We start from the raw sequence: 17,643 nt of genomic DNA, 5'->3' as shown, positions 1-17,643 counted from the left end.
GCATTTTTGTATACTGTTTTCATGGATATATATGTATTTTTATCCACATGACTTGGCTGGAGAACTGCATTGAAAAATCCATAGAATGGCAGATTTCAATTTCATTGGTTTCAATTCATGTACTGTTTCAGAAACTGCAGATACGATTGGTTTGCCTTTAAAGGAGAACAGAGTCTAATTTTTCCTCCATCCCTACTCCTGAGGCATTCTGAGTAAAACTCTCTCCCTTCATCCAAAGGGACATTATCTTTACAAAAAAGTAAGGCAAGTAGATCTCCTGGCTCCTTACCATGGCCCCAAAATGTCTTTGTGTTTGTCATAAGGCAGATGATGTGCTCAAAACTACTTCAAAATCTGTGACTGCCAACACAACGTAAGTAAATCTCACTGAGTCCAATAAGACTGTGTAAGTGTACGCTGGGGATGGAAGGAACTGTCAGTTTCCATTCTCTCCGTTTCTCATTTTTTCCAATCTTAAATTTAGTTCTTCACATTTCTGCACTTTAAAAAAAAATCCTCATGACAATTCTTCGGCATTTTAGTGTGAACTTGTGCTAATACACACCTTTTGGTATGCAGTTTTATTTTCCCTTTAAAAACCTGCATTTTTGTCAACATTGGTTGAAGCACGGCCTTGCAAAATTCAATAATTCAAAATTCACTTCAAAAGCTCAGCAAAGGCACCCTCACTAACGTTTCACATTTATTGGCGTGACTGAGACAAAAGTACATAATGGATGGAAAGCATATTTGAAGGAAACAGAATAGGTTCATATTTGGTTAAACCAAGGCAAACAATATAGACATTTAAAATCAATATCAAAGTTTCTAACGAAGCTTTTCCATTGCAAAGAACTTGCACAGCAGGAGGAGGAGCAGCGCCAGTTCCCATCAGCCCCAGCCAGCATGATCAATGGTCAGGGATGATGGGAATTGTGGTCCTGCAACATCCAGAGGGCTGTAGGTCTCCCACCTCCATCATAGAGTAGCTGGTATGCAGAGGTAGACTGCCTCTGGATAGGGAGATTCCATTTAGGTCTCATGGGTGACGTCTATCAGGTTCAACGCCTTGCATTCAAGAGGCAGCTGGACAGCCATCTGTCGGGAATGCTTTGATTTGGATTGGACTTGATGGCCTTATAGGCCCCTTCCAACTCTACTATTCTGTTATTCTATCTAGTCCAGAATCCTGCTTCCCACAGAATATCTTTAATACAGATATTGGGAAACTACGGCCTTCTGGGCGTTGATAGATTCCCATCAGCCCCAGCCAGCATGGCCAGTGGTCAGGGGTGATGGGGTGTAGTCCAGCAACAACTGGAAGGCCACAAACTCTCTACCCAGGGCTTACAAAATGGTTTGTCATTCTGCTTCTCAAAAATAAAAAAATGCTTCACCCAGAACAGCACTGAGCTGTCACATCTGGCTGGGTCCTGAATGGGCCCCTTCAAGGCACTCTGTTTGCATGCTGAAGGGATGCATCAAAGGGCTGGCCTCCACAGGCATGTCCCTTGCTCACTGTGAGGTTAAATTATGATTTTGTGCCAGAAAGTTGCATCTGAAAATCCCCTTCAGCTGACCAAAGTTCAGCTGAAGGGGATTTTCAGTCGCAATTTCCAGATTTGCATATCGTGGCTCCACGTAGCGTTCAGTTTCCTGCAATGTGCTTTTATTGGAAGCGCCTCTGCTTGCATTTGAGAAATCAAGGAGTTTGGAGAAGGGCCAAAGGGTGGAGCCTTTGCTTTGCATGCTGAAGAGCCCAACTTCAGTCCCTCGCATCGCCCCGTGCCCGAAGCCCTGCAAAGGGCCACTGCCAGACTGCATAGAAAATACGGAGATATTTAGACCACCGGCTTGATTTAAATAGGAACATCGCTTCCTACCTTCCTGTTCCAGAAGTGCAGGGTCCCTTCATGATAGTCACAGCCATGCCCCCTCGCCCCTTTTCTGCTGGTGGGTTTAGATCCTTGTTAATGCCTAGGAAACAAAAAGCATGCAAGAGAAGAGCTCTGAGAAAAGTCTTCTCAGTGTTGGACTCACCTCCATTCACTCTGGCTGTCTCCAAGCAGCAGGAAAGGACAAGGAAGCAAGTTAGAAGACTCTCCTCAGTGGCTAACACCCTCCCCTTTCAGGCTGATTGGCTCATAGGATGCTGGAGATGTAGGGACCCTACTGGAACCTTGCTCCCAAAAAAGGAAAGTCCCACCGAGATCCCACACAACGACACCCCGGCCTTAATGTAGCTGCTGTACATTACCATTGTAACAAGATCCTTGGGAAAGGAGGTTCGTTTTATCAGTGCTCACCCTACGTGGAATGCTGAATAACCTGCACATCAGTCCAAGGGTCTTATTAAATCCAGGGCAAGAGGGTGTCCCTTGAACTGTCTCCCCCCTTTTTGTGGTTCTTCCAGAAGTTGGCTCTCAGAAGAGCCTGCCGGATCGGGCCAACGGGGCTGGACTAGATGTTCTCACAGTGGCCAACCGGATGCCCCAAAAGGGAAGTCTGCAAGCAGGACCCGAGCACAAGAGCACTCCCCCCCCACAGTTTCCAGCAACTAGTGTTTAGAAGCATACCTCCTCTGACTATGGTGGCAGAGCACAGCCCTCATGGCTAGTAGCCACTGATAGCCTTTTCTAATTTGTCTAATCCCCCTCCAAAGCCCTCCAACCTAGTGCCCATGACTGCCTCTCATGGGAGCAAATTCCATAGTTTAACTATGTGCTCCTCAATCTTTCAATTCTACATGATGGGGGGGGGAGTCACAGTGTTGGGGGAGTAGGAGGCATTTCTAGGGGGGAGTCTGGGGTCCCAAGCTCTGGGTCTTTTGCACTCTCCTATCAATCTTGCCTAACTGAGCATGCTGAGGTCACCAATGTGGCACCCACAGGCACACATGTGCCCACAGAGAGCTTCCCTGGTGCCCACAGGGTCTCCTCCTGGAATTCAATTGTAGCCAATAAAAAAAAACCCTTTGCATGTTGGTGCCCCAACAGTTTTCCTTGTCTGCAAATGTTCAGCCCCCAAAAGGTGGCAACGGCCAGAGCTTGGCAAAGTTACTTTTTTGAACTACAATTCCCATCAGCCCCAGCCAGCATGGCCACTGGATTGGGCTGATGGGAGTTGTAGTTCAAAAAAGTAACTTTTCCAAGCTCTGTGCGGCCACCGAACAAGCAGAAAGGAGATGTAACTAATACCGAGACCTTACTAAGGGCCAGAGTTTTAACTAAGGAGAACATGATTCTTGATATAGAATCATAGAATAGTAGAGTTAGAAGGGGCCTATAAGGCCATCAAGTCCAACCCCCTGCTCCGTGCAGGAATCCAAATCAAGATATACCTGCAAAGTCCAGTTTTGAAAGCAACAACTGTGCTGCTTTCAAAACTTCAGCTTAAGCTGAAATCCTTTTGGCCAAGGACCCGGAAACTGAAAGGGAGGCTGACTTTGAAAACATGAGCTCTCTTTTTGAATATCGGATCCCAACTACACTTTTAAAAAAGGACAACTTTCCTCATGCTTTCAGAGGTTGCCTAAGAGCTCCCAGGGGCCACTGAAGAGGAAATAAGACATTTTTTTTCTTTAGCAGATAACATTGCTACCTTTCTGGAAGTCAACGGGGCAGGAAAGGGACAATGGGTAGCTCTAAACTGGCATGAGTCAGAGAGCAAAAACAGGAAGTAGGACTTTCTTGTTAATGTTGACAGCCTGTTTAGGACAGCCGCTATGTACACTGAATCAGGTCACAGTGCACTTATCAGTGTGGTGACAAATTCAGAAGTGCAGGGTGTCTTCCTGATAAGAACAGCCACACCCCCTCACAGCCAAACCCCCTTCTAAAATTATACAACCTTCTTGGATTATACAATAATCTGGCCAGGCTTGAATGCTGCTTTCTGCTTCTCTATCACTGCCATCATTTGACTGTCATTTCTCACTGTCAGAGATATTGCTTGAATTACTGGGTTCAGCGTCTACACATTTATCTCCTGCAGCTACCAAACTGCTTGATGACGTAGATGGGATACTATCCTCAGGATTCACCGTCACTTCTGCAGTTACAGAATTTTCCCTCTCTATAACTTATCTTGGCTTTTTGAAGGAGGAACTAAAAAAGGCATGCTTGCACTTGACACTCATTGAAAAAAGTAAGCAACCCAGGACCTCCCGAGACCCCAGACGACTACAATTTCTAGGACGCATTTTAACAGCAACAGACCAACACCAAATATTTCACTATGTATTGCCAGTACCTTTTCAGCCAATTCTCTGCATCCATAAGGACTAGAAACTTGATGTTCCTTTTTAAAATGAAAACCAAGATAATCAGTAAGAGGCATTCTGCATCACCTTTTAGGCTTTGCCCTGAGCCACCTTCAGTTTGCAGCCATTTTCACAGCCCACCCACCTCAACTACCTCTGAGCGACTGAGCTCTGAACGCCTCTAGCACTAAACAGGGAACAATTAAAAATGGGATAGCGAGGAACTCCCAAAAGGAAATGCTAAACTAGGGCTTAGAGCAGACTTTGCCAGCCTAGCACTCTCCGTAGGAACCTGCTGCATCAGGCCAAATGCACATCTAGTCCAGCATCTGGTGCTCACAGCGGGCAACCGGTTGCCCACAGGATGCCTGCAAGCAGGACCGGAGTGCAACAACTCTTCCCTGCTGCAGTTTCCAGCAACTGGTATTTGGAAACATACCACGTCCGACTGTAGGGTCGGAGCACAGCCATCGTGGCTAGTAGCCATCGATAGCCTCCTCCTCCTCTATAAATGTGGATTTCTCTAACCCTCTTTTAAAGCCATCCAAGTTGGTGGCCATCACTGCCTCTAGAGGGAGCAACTCCCACAGTTCAACTCTGTGCTGTGTGAAGGCCTTCCTGTCACCCGTCCCGAATCTTCCAACATCCGGCTTCGTTGGATGCCCACAAGCTCTAGTGCAGCCTTTCCCAATCTTGGAGTCCCCAGATTATGCTGGACTAGTTTCCAGAATTCCTAACTGGGGCTGATGGGAGTTTTAGGCCAACATCTGTGGACCCAAAGGCTGGGCAAGGCTGTTCTAATGTTATGAGAGGGAGAAAAACTTTTCTCTCTGGACTCCACCTCTCAGACCATTGGCCAACACATCTGGCTCCTCCTGACCTCTCAGTTCTCCTTCTAGCCCTGCTCGGGATCTCTGCTCCTCAAACTCTCCGCTTCTTACCAGTTCCTGGGTTGTTTGCTCTTTAGCTCAACTTCGGCCATTTTCTCTTGCTGCTCCAGATTCCTGGAATTGTCTCCCGCGGTACTTGCAGACTGCTCCCTCCCTTATTTAAAAACCTTCCTTTTTTCCAAAGCTTTTGGAATTTCGGCATGGAGGGTTTTTTTCCCTTCTATAATTTGAATACAGATCCTCTGTGGCGCAGAGTGGTAAGCGGCGGTAACGCAGCCGAAGCTCTGCTCACAGCCGGAGTTCGATCGCATCGGAAGGAGGAAGTCGAATCTCCAGTAAAAGGGGTCAAGGTCCACTCAGCCTTCCATCCATCTGTGGTCGGTGAAATGAGTACCCGGCGTATGCTGGGGGGTAAAGAAAGGCCGGGGAAGGAACTGGCAATCCCACCCCATATATACGGTCTGCCTGGTAAATGTCGCAAGACGTCACCCTAAGAGTCGAAAACGACTCGCACTACAAGTGCGGGGACACCTTTACCTTTATAATTTGAATGCCGGGACTAAGCGTATTTGAAGTCCTCACTTTGCCCTCTGTTTGTTCCCCTTCCTTCCTTTGCTGTCCTCGTTTTATGTAGATTGTACACCCTTTTCTATTGTTTCATTTCGTGTGCAGCGCCAACATCATCATCTGGAGGGCCACAGCTGGTTCCCCACCCCACTTACCAGTGGTTAATTAACCAGGTCCAGCATTGTGTTTTTATTTTATTTATTTGTACATTTATATCTCGCCCTTCAAATAAATTTTTCCAGAGTGGTTAGACTTAATGCCATAAATAGGATTGTGCAGATAGAGACATCAATAGCAAAAATCCAAGTAGTTTTATTAAGGCGTTACAAAAGGTAGTGTTTTTGTTTTTACACAAGCTTATTCAGAGTAGAGTTGTATACAAACAGCTATTTTTTAAAAAGTAAGATAAACACAAACACGCAAGGACACACACACACACCCTTCATATTCCCCAAGACTGGTGTTATTTAAGGTTATTATCAGCCCAGCTGCTGAGCGCCCTCCGCAGCCTGGCTGCTTGCCTCTTGAGCGTAGACTGGGAGAGGTTCCGAGAGCGCAGCTGCGCAGCCCGCAAATTCTGTGCCATCACCTGGTAGTAGTTCATGATGGCTTGATCTCTGCAGAGAAGAAGGAAAGCGTGTTAAGAGCCACAATTGTCGAGATGGACAGAAAGGACTGCTGACAACACCTGTAAGACGAGGGAAGACACAGCCCAAGGAATATCGCCTGCTTCACAGGCAAAAAGGAAATGTTTCCAAATGGCACCAGACACAACTTTGGGAAGATGTCAAGAGCTAGTCTGTACTGACAACAAATCAGTGTTTGCGTCTTGGGCTGACATTATATATATAAATAGTGCTTGTTTCGTATAAGTCCCTCACTTCCCCTGCCATTGGCTTACTTGCTGTGATGTCACAGCATATTCATGAATATTCAGCTGAAGGTATTAGCATGGTGAAGGACATGAACGGTCCATGTTGGGAAGAGCACGGAGCTAGCCCAAACAGCGTCTCTTTGCACAAATATGTCAACTCGAGCTACCAGCCCCTAAGTTCACAAAAATGCATAGGGTCCTAGAACTATCATTATTTACTTAAAATGTTTATATCCTGCCTTTCCAATTGAAAGCACTCAAGACTGCGAAGAAAACAGCATTCATCATCATAACATTACTGGGGATGCAGAAAAGACATTCAAGGTTAGGCAAGGCCTTGTAGCGCCACGGCGGCTACCATGCTTCACGATCTCCGTTAGTCTAGCTGCTGGGTGAGCGGTAGAGTTAGTAGGTAAGAACCAGAATGAAAGAGAGCTGTTTGCTTAGATTGTCCTTTTCAAACTAGCGTTGTGCCCCCCCCCAAATTCTCAAAACATTTTCTCCCCCTATGAAAGGGGCTCCCCTCTTCCTGCCCCATTCTTAGGGTATACTTGAGAATTTCTGTGCGGTTTTAGAGCTAACCTCATCATTGCATGGTCACCAAGGCGTGTTGTTTTCTGTCCAGGAAACCTCTCTCCAGCCCTCTGCAGCCTCCCCGGCTGCCCGTGCTTCCTGATGGTTCCCTCGTGCTTCCCCCGACTTGCCACGCTTCCTGAAGTCCCATGGGAGGAGTCACTTCATGATGTCTTTCCCTGAGCTTTGACTGGAGCACGGAAAGCCGGTGGGGAGGCTGCAGACCGGAGGCCGCTGGGGAGGTGATTTGTAGAGTGGAATGAAAAACAACTCACAAACACTCCATGGCCACCTCAAAAGTAAGGTAAGGTAAAAATCATGCACCCCACCCAATACCAGTTGAAAGGAGCTCCCTACCCCTGAAGAGCTGCTGATAATTAGAGGTGCAAATTATCGAGCTAGACAGGCCAACGCTCTTGCCCAAGAGAAGACAGCCTCATGTATGACCACAGACTCCCCTGCAATGGTGTTGACGGCGATGCAGCCCAACACCCCGCGTGAGCTAAACTCAGCGATGGCTAGTGCCCAGCTGGGACTGGCAGAGCAACAGACACGAAGACTAACAATAGGTGAAGCCGGGTCCGCTGGTCCATGTCAGTGGGGCAGTGGAATCTGCTCCAGGTTTCAGCCTGAACTTTCAAGGAGCTGTTCACGGTGCTGAAACTAAAATCCGGAGCGGATTCCACTGACCCGTTGACATGGAGCCAGCGGCTGCGACTGGAAGTCAGAAGGCAAGCAGGCAGGGGGCTGGCTGAGGTTGGTGTGGCCTCACTCGTCCTAATGGCCCAGGCTCCACTAGCTTAACTGCCCCCCTCAAAAAAAGAACCCTCTACAAACACACAACCTGGCACAGTTTAAGGTCTTTAAGTTTAAGACTGGCAAACGCACAAGTTTTATTTAGGGGGGTAGCTATCACAGAAAACAAGGGGGGAAGGAATGAACAAGGGCTCCAGTTTGGCATGCATGTATCCTGCTTAAAACAACTGGTTTTCTCCATGCAGACAACATGTGTGTTAAGGAATATTCCAAGCAAAAAAACCCAAAGACAAACACGTTTTACCTGGGTGGGTTTTTTTTCCTCCTCAGTTAGACATGAGAGAAACTGTCATATCGCTAGGAGATGGAAAGAATATAGGGTTTGACAGGCTGACAATGGTAACTGGTTCTAAACTGGCCTGAATGGGCCACAGTTTTGATGCTACTAGATCTTTGGTCAGCAACTTGCTGCCCTCCAGGAAATCTCAAGATGGGGTGTTCTGCTGTCAAGCCCCAACACCACACCCCTGAAGGTAAAAACATCAGAAAATCCTGCTGGATCAGGCCAGTGGCCCATCTAGTCCAGCATCCTGTTCTCAGTGGCCAGCCAGAAGCCCCAAAGGGAAGCCATCAAGCAGGACCTGAGTGCAAGAGCACTCTCCCCCCCTGCAGCTTCCAGCAACTGGCATTTGGAAGCATCCTGCCTCTGACTGTGGAGGCAGAACATAGCCATTTTGGCTAGCAGTGCACCCCTGCATAGGCTTCTTTTCACCTCTGGATTGGCAAGTGGGAGCTAAACAGAACCATGGAGCTGGAAGGGACCTCAAAGGTCATCCAGTCCAACCCCCTGCTGCTGCCAGCGATCCACTGCTACAACATCCTTGACAGGTGCTCATCTAGCCTCTACTTAAAAATCTCTAAACGAAATCATTTCAAAAGGGGATCAAGTGGAATTTCATAACTGGAGACTTCACTGAAGGGGTAGATGTTGGGTGGCAACTCCCCTCAACCTACATGAACCAGGAACAATAGGAGGCATTGTCCATGACATCTGACGGGCGACATCACATTGGCTACACCTGCCTTAAGGCTTCTGTGGTTTCTCCAAGCCTGTTTCAGATGCAAGCCCCTTGGGGCAGGGATCTATCATACCTGTCCTTTGCAGACACATGACAATCGATAAACAATCCAAGCGAAGGGAATACTCATAAACACAACTGGCCATTTTCACCAGCTTCAGGGAAGGGAAGAAGGGGGGAATTTTTGTGGGGTGGGAGTGCTCAGAGGGAATTCAGAACCTTGGACAGTTCCTTGAGAGTTCGGTCTAAAACCCACTGCCCCGTCGGCATACAGCCAGCTGCTGTCCCTGGGACTGCTTGCTTCATCCCCAAGCATATTTAAAAAACAGATCATGTGGGGGGAAAGCCCTCCACGTCCAGCTTTAGGTGTCTTTCAATGCAACCAACAGAGGCAGCAACCAGGTTCTGAGATGTTGTGGAACCCCCAAACTGCTCAGGGTCAGTGCAGATCAGCAATGGTGTGTGCGTGTAATCGGGCAGGATCCACGAGGGAAGTGACTGAGAAAGTTTGGTGCTGATAAGCCTACAACCCCGATCTGCGGAACTGGCATTTTTACCATTTATTTATTTTATTTATTTTGTTCAATTTTTATACCGCCCAAAGCCAGAGGCTCTCTGGGCGGTGTACAATAAATACAATACAATACATTTAAAATGACAATAATAACACTGAGCGTATATTTTAAACAGTTAACCATCACATAACCCTCGTTTTTCACGACTTGTGAGAAATTGACTTTTCAGTGTGGTAGCACCTACTCTCTGGAACTCTCTGCTTATTGATATTAGGCAGGCACCTTCATTTTACTGGGCTGCATGTGACATTAGTCCTGCTCAGAGTAGACCCATTGAAAATAATGGGCATGACTAAATTAAGTCTATTCATCTTAATGGGTCTACTCTGAGCAGAACTTCATTGAATACAACACACTGTTTTTGAACTCTGCTAAAAACCCACCAGCCGACCCAGACAAGTGATTTTATTATGCATATTTCCTTTTAAAACTCTCTTGGTTTGATTTATATTCTGATCATTTTATTGCCTGCTGTTTCCAAAGTCTGTTTTTATTGCGTGCGTTTTAATAATTATTGTATACTGTTATGCAAGTCCACTTTGAGATTTTTTTTCTTTTTCTTTTTTGATGAAGGGGTACATAAATGTAGCTCAAGAAAACTGCCTCCGTCTGCAAAAGGGCGTACAGACCTGGAAGACGTGAACACAGTTCGGGCCCCCTTCAGGGAATGCGCAAGGCGTCTGAGGAACCACCCCAAAAAGCGGGGAGGGACCTGGAGAACGAGAAGACGCACCCCGCCCCTTGCAACAGCTCACCTCTCTTCTTGGACAATGATGTCGTTGAAGGCCCGAGAGAGACGCTTCAGGTGGCGAATGCCAGTGGAGACCAACTCCACGTTGCAATCAAGCTGCCTGCAACGGTTACAAAAACAGAGAGAGTAAGCAAAGGAGGAGCCTTCAAGTGGAACCCCGGCGGATGCCTGTTTTCTGGGACTCTGTCTCAGCCCTGGAGCTATTGCAGGAGTTGCCAAAAGAGAGGCAGAAAGGACCAGTCCAAACACAATCTGTTACTAGTACGACTACTACTAGCAACTTCCAAGTAGGGCAGAAGCTGCTGCCAGTCAATGCTGGCAATCCTACAGATGGGCCAGTTGTCCAACTCCGTTCCTGGCCTTCCAGCAGCCAGACTAAAGTCAGCCCTTTCAAGCAAAACAGCTGATACTGTTCTTCAGGGAATGAAACCGTCAGGCGCAGAGGTCCCTCTGGAAGACAACGCCCGTGACCTTGAACAAGGGAGCCTGCTGCGGATGAGGGCGACCTCCAGCCAGTGTGTGCGTGTGTGCGTGAATACAGCCCTCCTGACCTCTCTTTTCCGCCCTGCAAGGACTCTCCTCAGGTAGTCCCCCACAATGGCTCTGCTCTACGCCCTCCTGTAAGCCCTTCTGCCTGCTTGGAACGCGTGCCCTAACTGCGATAATCCTGGGTTTGGGACCCAGTATTGATCCAGGGACTTCAGGCAATTAAGCCTATGGAGAAAGGTGTGCACATGCATTATTATTTATTGTTATTATTTATTAAATTTACATCCTGCCCTTCCTCCCAAAGGGAGTATAGAAACCGTTGACTTCTGCCGGGCTGGAATGTTGGCAGTGTCAATCAGCTTGAAACCTGCGACCGGCAGGTGAGGCCTTGTTGGTGGTAGTGGCACTGGGGGCTGCCTGGTTGGCATTGATCCATGACACAGCCTTTTCAGCGGTGGCTCTCCATTTGAGGAATGCCCTCGCTCATAAGATGTGTCTGTCTCCCTCATTATTGACTTTCAGGAAGACTTTAAAAACAAAGGGATCCCCCACCCACACACTCTCCCACCCCTAATTCCTTTCTCCTAACCCCTTGTTGGCCCAACTAGCTCAGCAGACAGCAGGCCTCTTACTTGCCTCCTTTGTCGGGCAGGTGCAGAAGAAGCATACGGGCTTCTCAAGGCTGCAGCCCTCATGGATCTCCGGAGAGGGAGGAGGTCTTTCTGAAGCCGGCAGGAGCCCTGCCGAAAGGAGGATCTCTTGCCAGGTGGGGACAGGATCCTGGTGCCGGATGTCGGGGTCGAGATGGTGGCAAGCCTGTTGCTCTTGCGGCAAGGGGTCTGAGGCAACAAGCTTTGGGTCTTGGCAGAGCCCTTCCTGCTGCCCATGGAGGCTTTGGCCCAGGAGGATGCCAGGGAGCGAGTGGGGCCTTGACAGCTCTTCTGGATTTTCTGAAAGGCAATTTTAAAAAAAGTCTTTAAAGCGGCAAATGGTGTTTAGGCTCCTGGGGTCCAGATGCTGTTGAACTACAACTCCCATCAGCCTGTCTTAGGGCTCAGGCCCAGTGGTCAAATGTGGCCATGGCCCTCACCAGCCCTGCTTCACGGCCTCCCCACACCCTGTGCCTTTCTGCCCTTCCAGCGCCTCCTGCCCCAGAGGGGAACACTGCACACACCTGGAGTTTGCATCTCAGCCCACACTGAAGCTCCACCAGTGATCTCGAGAAACCTGCTTTCTTATAGCCTCGGTTCCCCGTCCGTGAAATGGGGATAATTATATAACCTACTTCACAACGGGGAAGGTGTTGCAAAGGGAGAACGAGACCAGGGATTGTAAAGCATTTTTGGAAACGAAAACCCCGGGAGCTCATCCCAGTCACCTCAGTAAGGCTTTCCCTTTGCATATTAGAGAAGGCCCTCCGCGAAATCTGAAAAGGGATGGAATGCACAGAAGTGGAATTAGCAATGCAGCTGCTGAACCTGGCCTTCCTTGGAACCTCTGCACGGTGCGGCCATACCTGTGACACCGTCCCAAAGGCGTTTCTAGCCGTCCTCGTAAGTGCCTGGACGTTCCGGCCCTTCTCCTTGGCTTCCAGGCTCTCCCAAGTTGGATTCTCATCGAAGTTCATCTCAACTTCCTTTAGAGGCATCCGCTTCCTTAAGGACATCCGCACGGCGCTCAGGTTGCGAGAGGGCTTCTTCCTGAATCTATCAGGGAGCGGACTCTCCTCGAAGTCAGACAGGATCTCATGGTTCCTCCAGCCAACAGTGGACCCCAAGCTCTGGAACACAGATGCCATCTCCTCTTCCCTGTGCTGGATTCCCCTAATGCCTCAAAAAGAAAAATCTTGTAAAAATAGGCCCACTCAAGTTTCTAGTCCAGAAGATCCAAAAAAGGTTACAGGGAGAGAGAATGAAGGCAGACGTTGTGCCAATTACCACCATTGCTATCACAAGAATTATTCAATATTATCCCAGCCTTACCTTCCCGCCCCACCATGAGCCACATTGACGGGTGGTTGGAACTAATCCCCTGTCAATCCCCTGACATCATTTAGATGTCAAGTGACAACTTCAAAGGGGTTTGTGGACAGCATGACATACTTTATCTGTTTGCAGACGTGGTTTGGATTCAATGAACACACTTCATTTATAAATAAATATATTTGTATGCTGGTATTTCATTAAAAAATCAAAGCAGCTTACAAGTTCAAACAAACAAACAGCCATACTTTAAGCTTCCAATTGTTCTTTTACATGCCCCACAACTGACGTCACACATGGACATAATTTGGGAGAAAACAGCCTTGTGGGGGCAAATTAGGGCCCCTGCAGGGCCTAATTAGGCTTCTGGCCTGCAGGTTCCCTCTTGTTGGCTTATATTTAAAGCCAGACATAGAAGGCAGAAAAACAGCTCTCCAGAAACAGGGGGAAAGCACCGGAATGTATTTATTGAAAGGTTAGTTCAGCCATTGAGAGTTTGATGGGAAAAATGACTTAACAAGTTTCCCATCCCACAGAACAAGCTATTTAATTAAGTTTAAAAAAAAAAAAAAACCCAACAACTTTGCAGAAGCTCACAGAAGGATGTTTGACCAGTTCAAGGATATCTCCTCACCCTACAGGCACATAAACACCCCAGCAAAGCATGTGCCATACCCCTTAAGTCACTAATTGACCGCGTGATTGTGCATGTTAATCTATAACCTAAAAGCTAACTTGTCTTCCAAACCTGGTACTTATCTTGCCAAAACCAAGAGGTTCGTAGGACACAGAGAGAAAAACACACAAGTAGGGAAGATTCAAAGCTTTTATTTCAGAGCAAGCAAGGAAACAAAAAGCTACTGAGCAAATATATTCTTACGTTCTCCTTTCAGTTGTTGGGAGCAACAAGTAGACAATAACAGAGGGATCCCAAGTGGTGGCCAACAGGTACACAGCACTGCAACGGTCAAGGTCTGTGTCGAAGCTCTCTGGACAGAGTCTAAGGAGCCTTATTTCTACACAAAAGCCCCCTGGCCTACGTGCAGGGTTACACTGCACCTTAATTAATTACATACGACGATCATGTTCTTAGTCTTCTCATTGTTTATTAATTGCAGTTGGCCAGCACCCTTTTCAAAGTTGATACCAACTTAATTAATTGCATCTGTTTTGAAGGTCATGTTCCCAGCCCTTGTCAACGTTTATGAATATTTTTACAGATGAGCCATTATCGTCAGCTATCCACCTTAAACAGATATATCCCAGATTTCAAGCTTGTACCGTCCTGTGGTGCATATACAGCAAAGCAGCAAGCCAAAAGGCCCACCTGGTCTGAAAACACAGAAAAAATGCAGGTGCAGTTTGATTCCTGCAGTTTTGAAAGCCACCGTGTGCTCATCTTGTATGCATTTGCACAGAAATGTTGCAGACTATACCTCTTTATATTTTGCAGCCCTTTGTCTTCACTGTTCGCCATTTTATTCTCCATGCCACATGCATAGGGTGCCTATCTGCTAAGTCTTGAAGGTGCCACAAAAGATTCTTTGTTGTGTTTAACCGCCCAGTCTCTATGAACAAGAGGCCTTTGATTGCCCACAGCCATAGTCCTTGCCCCACATTAATCAATCTGGAATGAGTGTCCCCTCAAAACAATGGCTTGTTTCTTTAAAAAGCAGTGGGGCTGGGCTCTGTTCCGCCTGCCGGCTGCATCCTTTTGTCCAAAAACCATGTCCCCGATCCCAGGCACATGGAGCTCCTGACTGGGGAATGAACCTGCACTCTGCACATGCTCTGATAAACACCAATTACTGAAGGTTTTATACTGTAACAGAGTATATATTTTTTGTTTTTAATATATTGTTTTACTATCCTGCACACAGCTTTGAAATTTTATAATGTAATGTGAAATAGTAAATGGTTTTTGTTTTTTTTTGGGGGGGGGAATGCAAAATAAAAACAAATATTCAGATGCAAAAGGGGGGCTGGACCCAGTGGGGACCAGCAGGACAGGACTTTGGGGCAGTGGTCCAGGGCCCCACTTTGCAGAATGAGCAGGAGGGCCCCCAAAGAGGAGCAGGGGTGTCTTGCCACATTTCAAAATAAGTAAGGTCATACACACTGAAGAGCCGGCAGGACCATTCAGGGCAGAATCTCAAGTTGCCCAGCTGCTGACCAGACCGCAAACAATCCAGCGGCCCTCCAGGGCAGCCTTTCCCAACCAGTGTGCCTCCAGATGTTGTTGGACCACAACTCCCATCAGCCTCAGCCAGCATGGCCAATGGTCAGGAAGATGGGAGTTGTGGTCCAACAACATCTGGAGGCACACCGGTTGGGAAAGGCTGCTCCAGGGTGTCAGGCAGGGAAATGCTCTGCCGCTGAGCTGGGCTCTTCCCCAGCAGATGTGTACAGACAGGAAGCAGCCTTGTACTGAACCAGGCCATTGGTCCATCCGACTAAGTATTGCCTTCACTGACTGGCAGCAGCTCTGCAGTGTTTCAGGCAGGGATCTCGCTCTCCCAGCCCTTCCTGGAGATGCTGCCCTTGGGGGCTGAGCCCGGGACCTTCTGCATGCAAAGCAGGCGGTCTGCCCCACTGAGCTAGGGCCCCTTCCTAAGAGCGGGGAAAGCTTAAAGCCAGGTGCATTTGGACTGGATTTGTGCGTTGCAAAACTGGAAGCAGGGAAGGGCGGGCCTCGCCAGGCCGGGGCGCGTGTGTGCAAAGGGGACGCGCGCAGAGGACGCCCTCCCCAAAACACACCCACCCTGCCTACATCCGGCTAATAATTGCAAGCGCTAATCCGTGGCAGGGGAGGGGGCTGGGACCCTGCAGAGACCCCCCCCGCTTGCATTTGGCTGGGATCTCGGAGCGACAGTCCCCGTTTGCATCCCCCCCCATATCTCACCTCTGCCACTTGCAGCTTTGTACTCGCGATCTCCTCCCTTTTCTTTTCGGTTCTTTGCAAGATTTTCAAACTGGGCGCCACCCCTTCCTCGCCCTCCCGGGATTGGCTGGCCTCGGCCGCCTCCCCCTCGCTGATTGCATCGAAGGATGAGCGGAGAGGGCGGGGGCGGCTCAGGGATTTTGAATCAGAGCAAGGGTGCGCGTGGCTCTCTGCACATGCATCGGAGGCGCTCCAACTTCGTGCGCCCTGATCCTAATTCTCTTTTAGAGCCACCCAGAGTGGTGGCCAGTGAATGTGAACTCCGTATGAGCAGCTGGATCCACCTTCATGGGATGGCCCAGAGTTCTAGCACTCCAAGACAGGGAGGAAAACTCAGGTCCTGCTTTGGGCACCTGGTTAGCCCCTGTGAGAACAAGATGGTGGCCTTTTATTTGCCTTTTCCACACCATGCATAATTTTATACACCTCTAACACGTTCCCCTTTGCTCATTTACAAAGTGTTTGGAATTGCAGCTACTCTGTAAAGAAGCCCCAAGATTCATCCTGTTAATACATTGGCTTTCAAACAGCAAGCCGTTTCCAGAGAATAAACTTCAACGACATCAACAGGGTGTGTGCATAGCAGGGCTCCTTGCCATGGAGACAGGGCTGTTTCTGGACACAACATTTTTGAAATGTCAAGAGCTCACAGCCCAGAGGATATTCCAGCACCAAACTACTCCGGTGAAAATTCTGTCATACACAAAAGCACCTTTCTTGCAATTGCATGTGCTTTGCCAATAAGATCCCGGGACTAGGCCCTGGCGAAGATGATAATTGTACGTGTGAGGAACGAGACGAGCCAGAACTGGGAGCCACGTGTGGATCTCAGATTGTAAAAGTTTGTCCTTTTGCGACAAGAGCACGATAAACGGTTGGCTTTGGCAGGAGCTCAGAGGAAAACATAATCTAAATGCATATTTTTTAACAACTGAATTGGGTCCCTAAGAGATCCTCCGTGGCGCAGAGTGGTAAGAGGTGATAACGCAGCCGAAGCTCTGCTCATGGCCAGAGTTCGATTCCAACGGAAGGAGGAAGTCGAATCTCCAGTAAAAGGGGTCGAGGTCCACTCAGCCTTCCATCCATCCGTGGTGGGTAAAATGAGTACCCGGCATATGCTGGGGCGTAAAGAAAGGCCAGGGACAGAACTGGCAATCCCACCCCATATATATGGTCTGCCTAGTAAACGTCGCAAGAGTCGGAAACGACTCGCACTACAAATGCGGGGACACCTTTACCTTAAGAGAATATCCTTGCAAGGGAAGTAACAGCTTTATCAGCAGATGACATAATCTCCTAAATTCTTGTTGATTTCCCTTAGATCTCAAACAGCATGAATGACTGTTGAGATCATCGACTGGGAGCAAAAGGAGGGTCTGTGAGCATCTGATAAAGAAACAAAAACCCACCACATTCTCAGGGTGCTTTCTAGGGAAGAGGAATAACAGCGATGGGGACCTTGCATACTCCAAACTCTGAGGTTCGACTATGGACATTGGGGAGTTGGGATGCCTTTCTAAAAATTTCTTAGAAAGACCACTGCAGTTTTGTGCACTCTCTCTTTTCTTGGCCACAAGAGGCATCTTTTCAGGCAGTGGGGAGGGATGTGATGCATCCCTCTAGCTGGCGTGAAAATAAATGCCAGGCCCCATGGCTATTCCCTTCCATCACCACCTCTCCAGATAGTAAATGTTGATTCACGAGGGCCTTTGAATTGTTGTTATTCCAGAATGAGAAAGCAAGAGGAATATCCCTTGTGCTCTTTAAGCCTATGTACATTTCCGGGCCCAATTCAAGGTGTTGGTCTTAACCTTTAAATCCCTATACGGTCTCGGCCCAGTTTACCTGAAGGAGCACCTCCAGTACCACCAACTAAGCCGCCCGACCAGATCAGCCACACAGGGC

At 48.1% G+C, this 17,643-nt stretch overlaps 2 protein-coding genes across 5 annotated transcripts in view; one reads left to right on the top strand and one right to left on the bottom strand.

Moving 5' to 3' along the window:
• CCT6A (chaperonin containing TCP1 subunit 6A) overlaps nucleotides 1-17,643 on the top strand; it is a 182,096-nt gene that overhangs the window by 28,898 nt on the left and 135,555 nt on the right. The gene's annotated exons all lie outside the window — the stretch shown is intronic.
• Nucleotides 6,011-15,814, bottom strand: PIMREG (PICALM interacting mitotic regulator). Of its 4 annotated transcripts, none has more exons than XM_061604916.1 (5): nucleotides 15,700-15,814; nucleotides 12,332-12,645; nucleotides 11,448-11,765; nucleotides 10,331-10,422; nucleotides 6,011-6,335 (listed from the first exon to the last, which is right to left on the bottom strand). In XM_061604916.1, exons 2-5 carry the CDS (start codon nucleotides 12,611-12,613, stop codon nucleotides 6,182-6,184), a joined length of 846 nt encoding a protein of 281 aa, XP_061460900.1. In that variant the 5' UTR covers nucleotides 12,614-12,645; nucleotides 15,700-15,814; the 3' UTR covers nucleotides 6,011-6,181. The 4 variants fall into 4 exon arrangements, with proteins under 4 accessions (XP_061460900.1, XP_061460898.1, XP_061460901.1 ...); XM_061604914.1 differs by having other exon boundaries at nucleotides 12,332-12,638; XM_061604917.1 differs by lacking the exon at nucleotides 15,700-15,814 and adding an exon at nucleotides 14,044-14,064 and having other exon boundaries at nucleotides 12,332-12,638.

This window comes from Rhineura floridana, chromosome 21 (genome assembly GCF_030035675.1).
Source record: "Rhineura floridana isolate rRhiFlo1 chromosome 21, rRhiFlo1.hap2, whole genome shotgun sequence".
Classification (NCBI taxonomy): Eukaryota; Metazoa; Chordata; class Lepidosauria; order Squamata; family Rhineuridae; genus Rhineura; species Rhineura floridana.
Note: the sequence above shows the minus strand (reverse complement) of the source record. Positions and strands in the feature narration are given on the sequence as shown.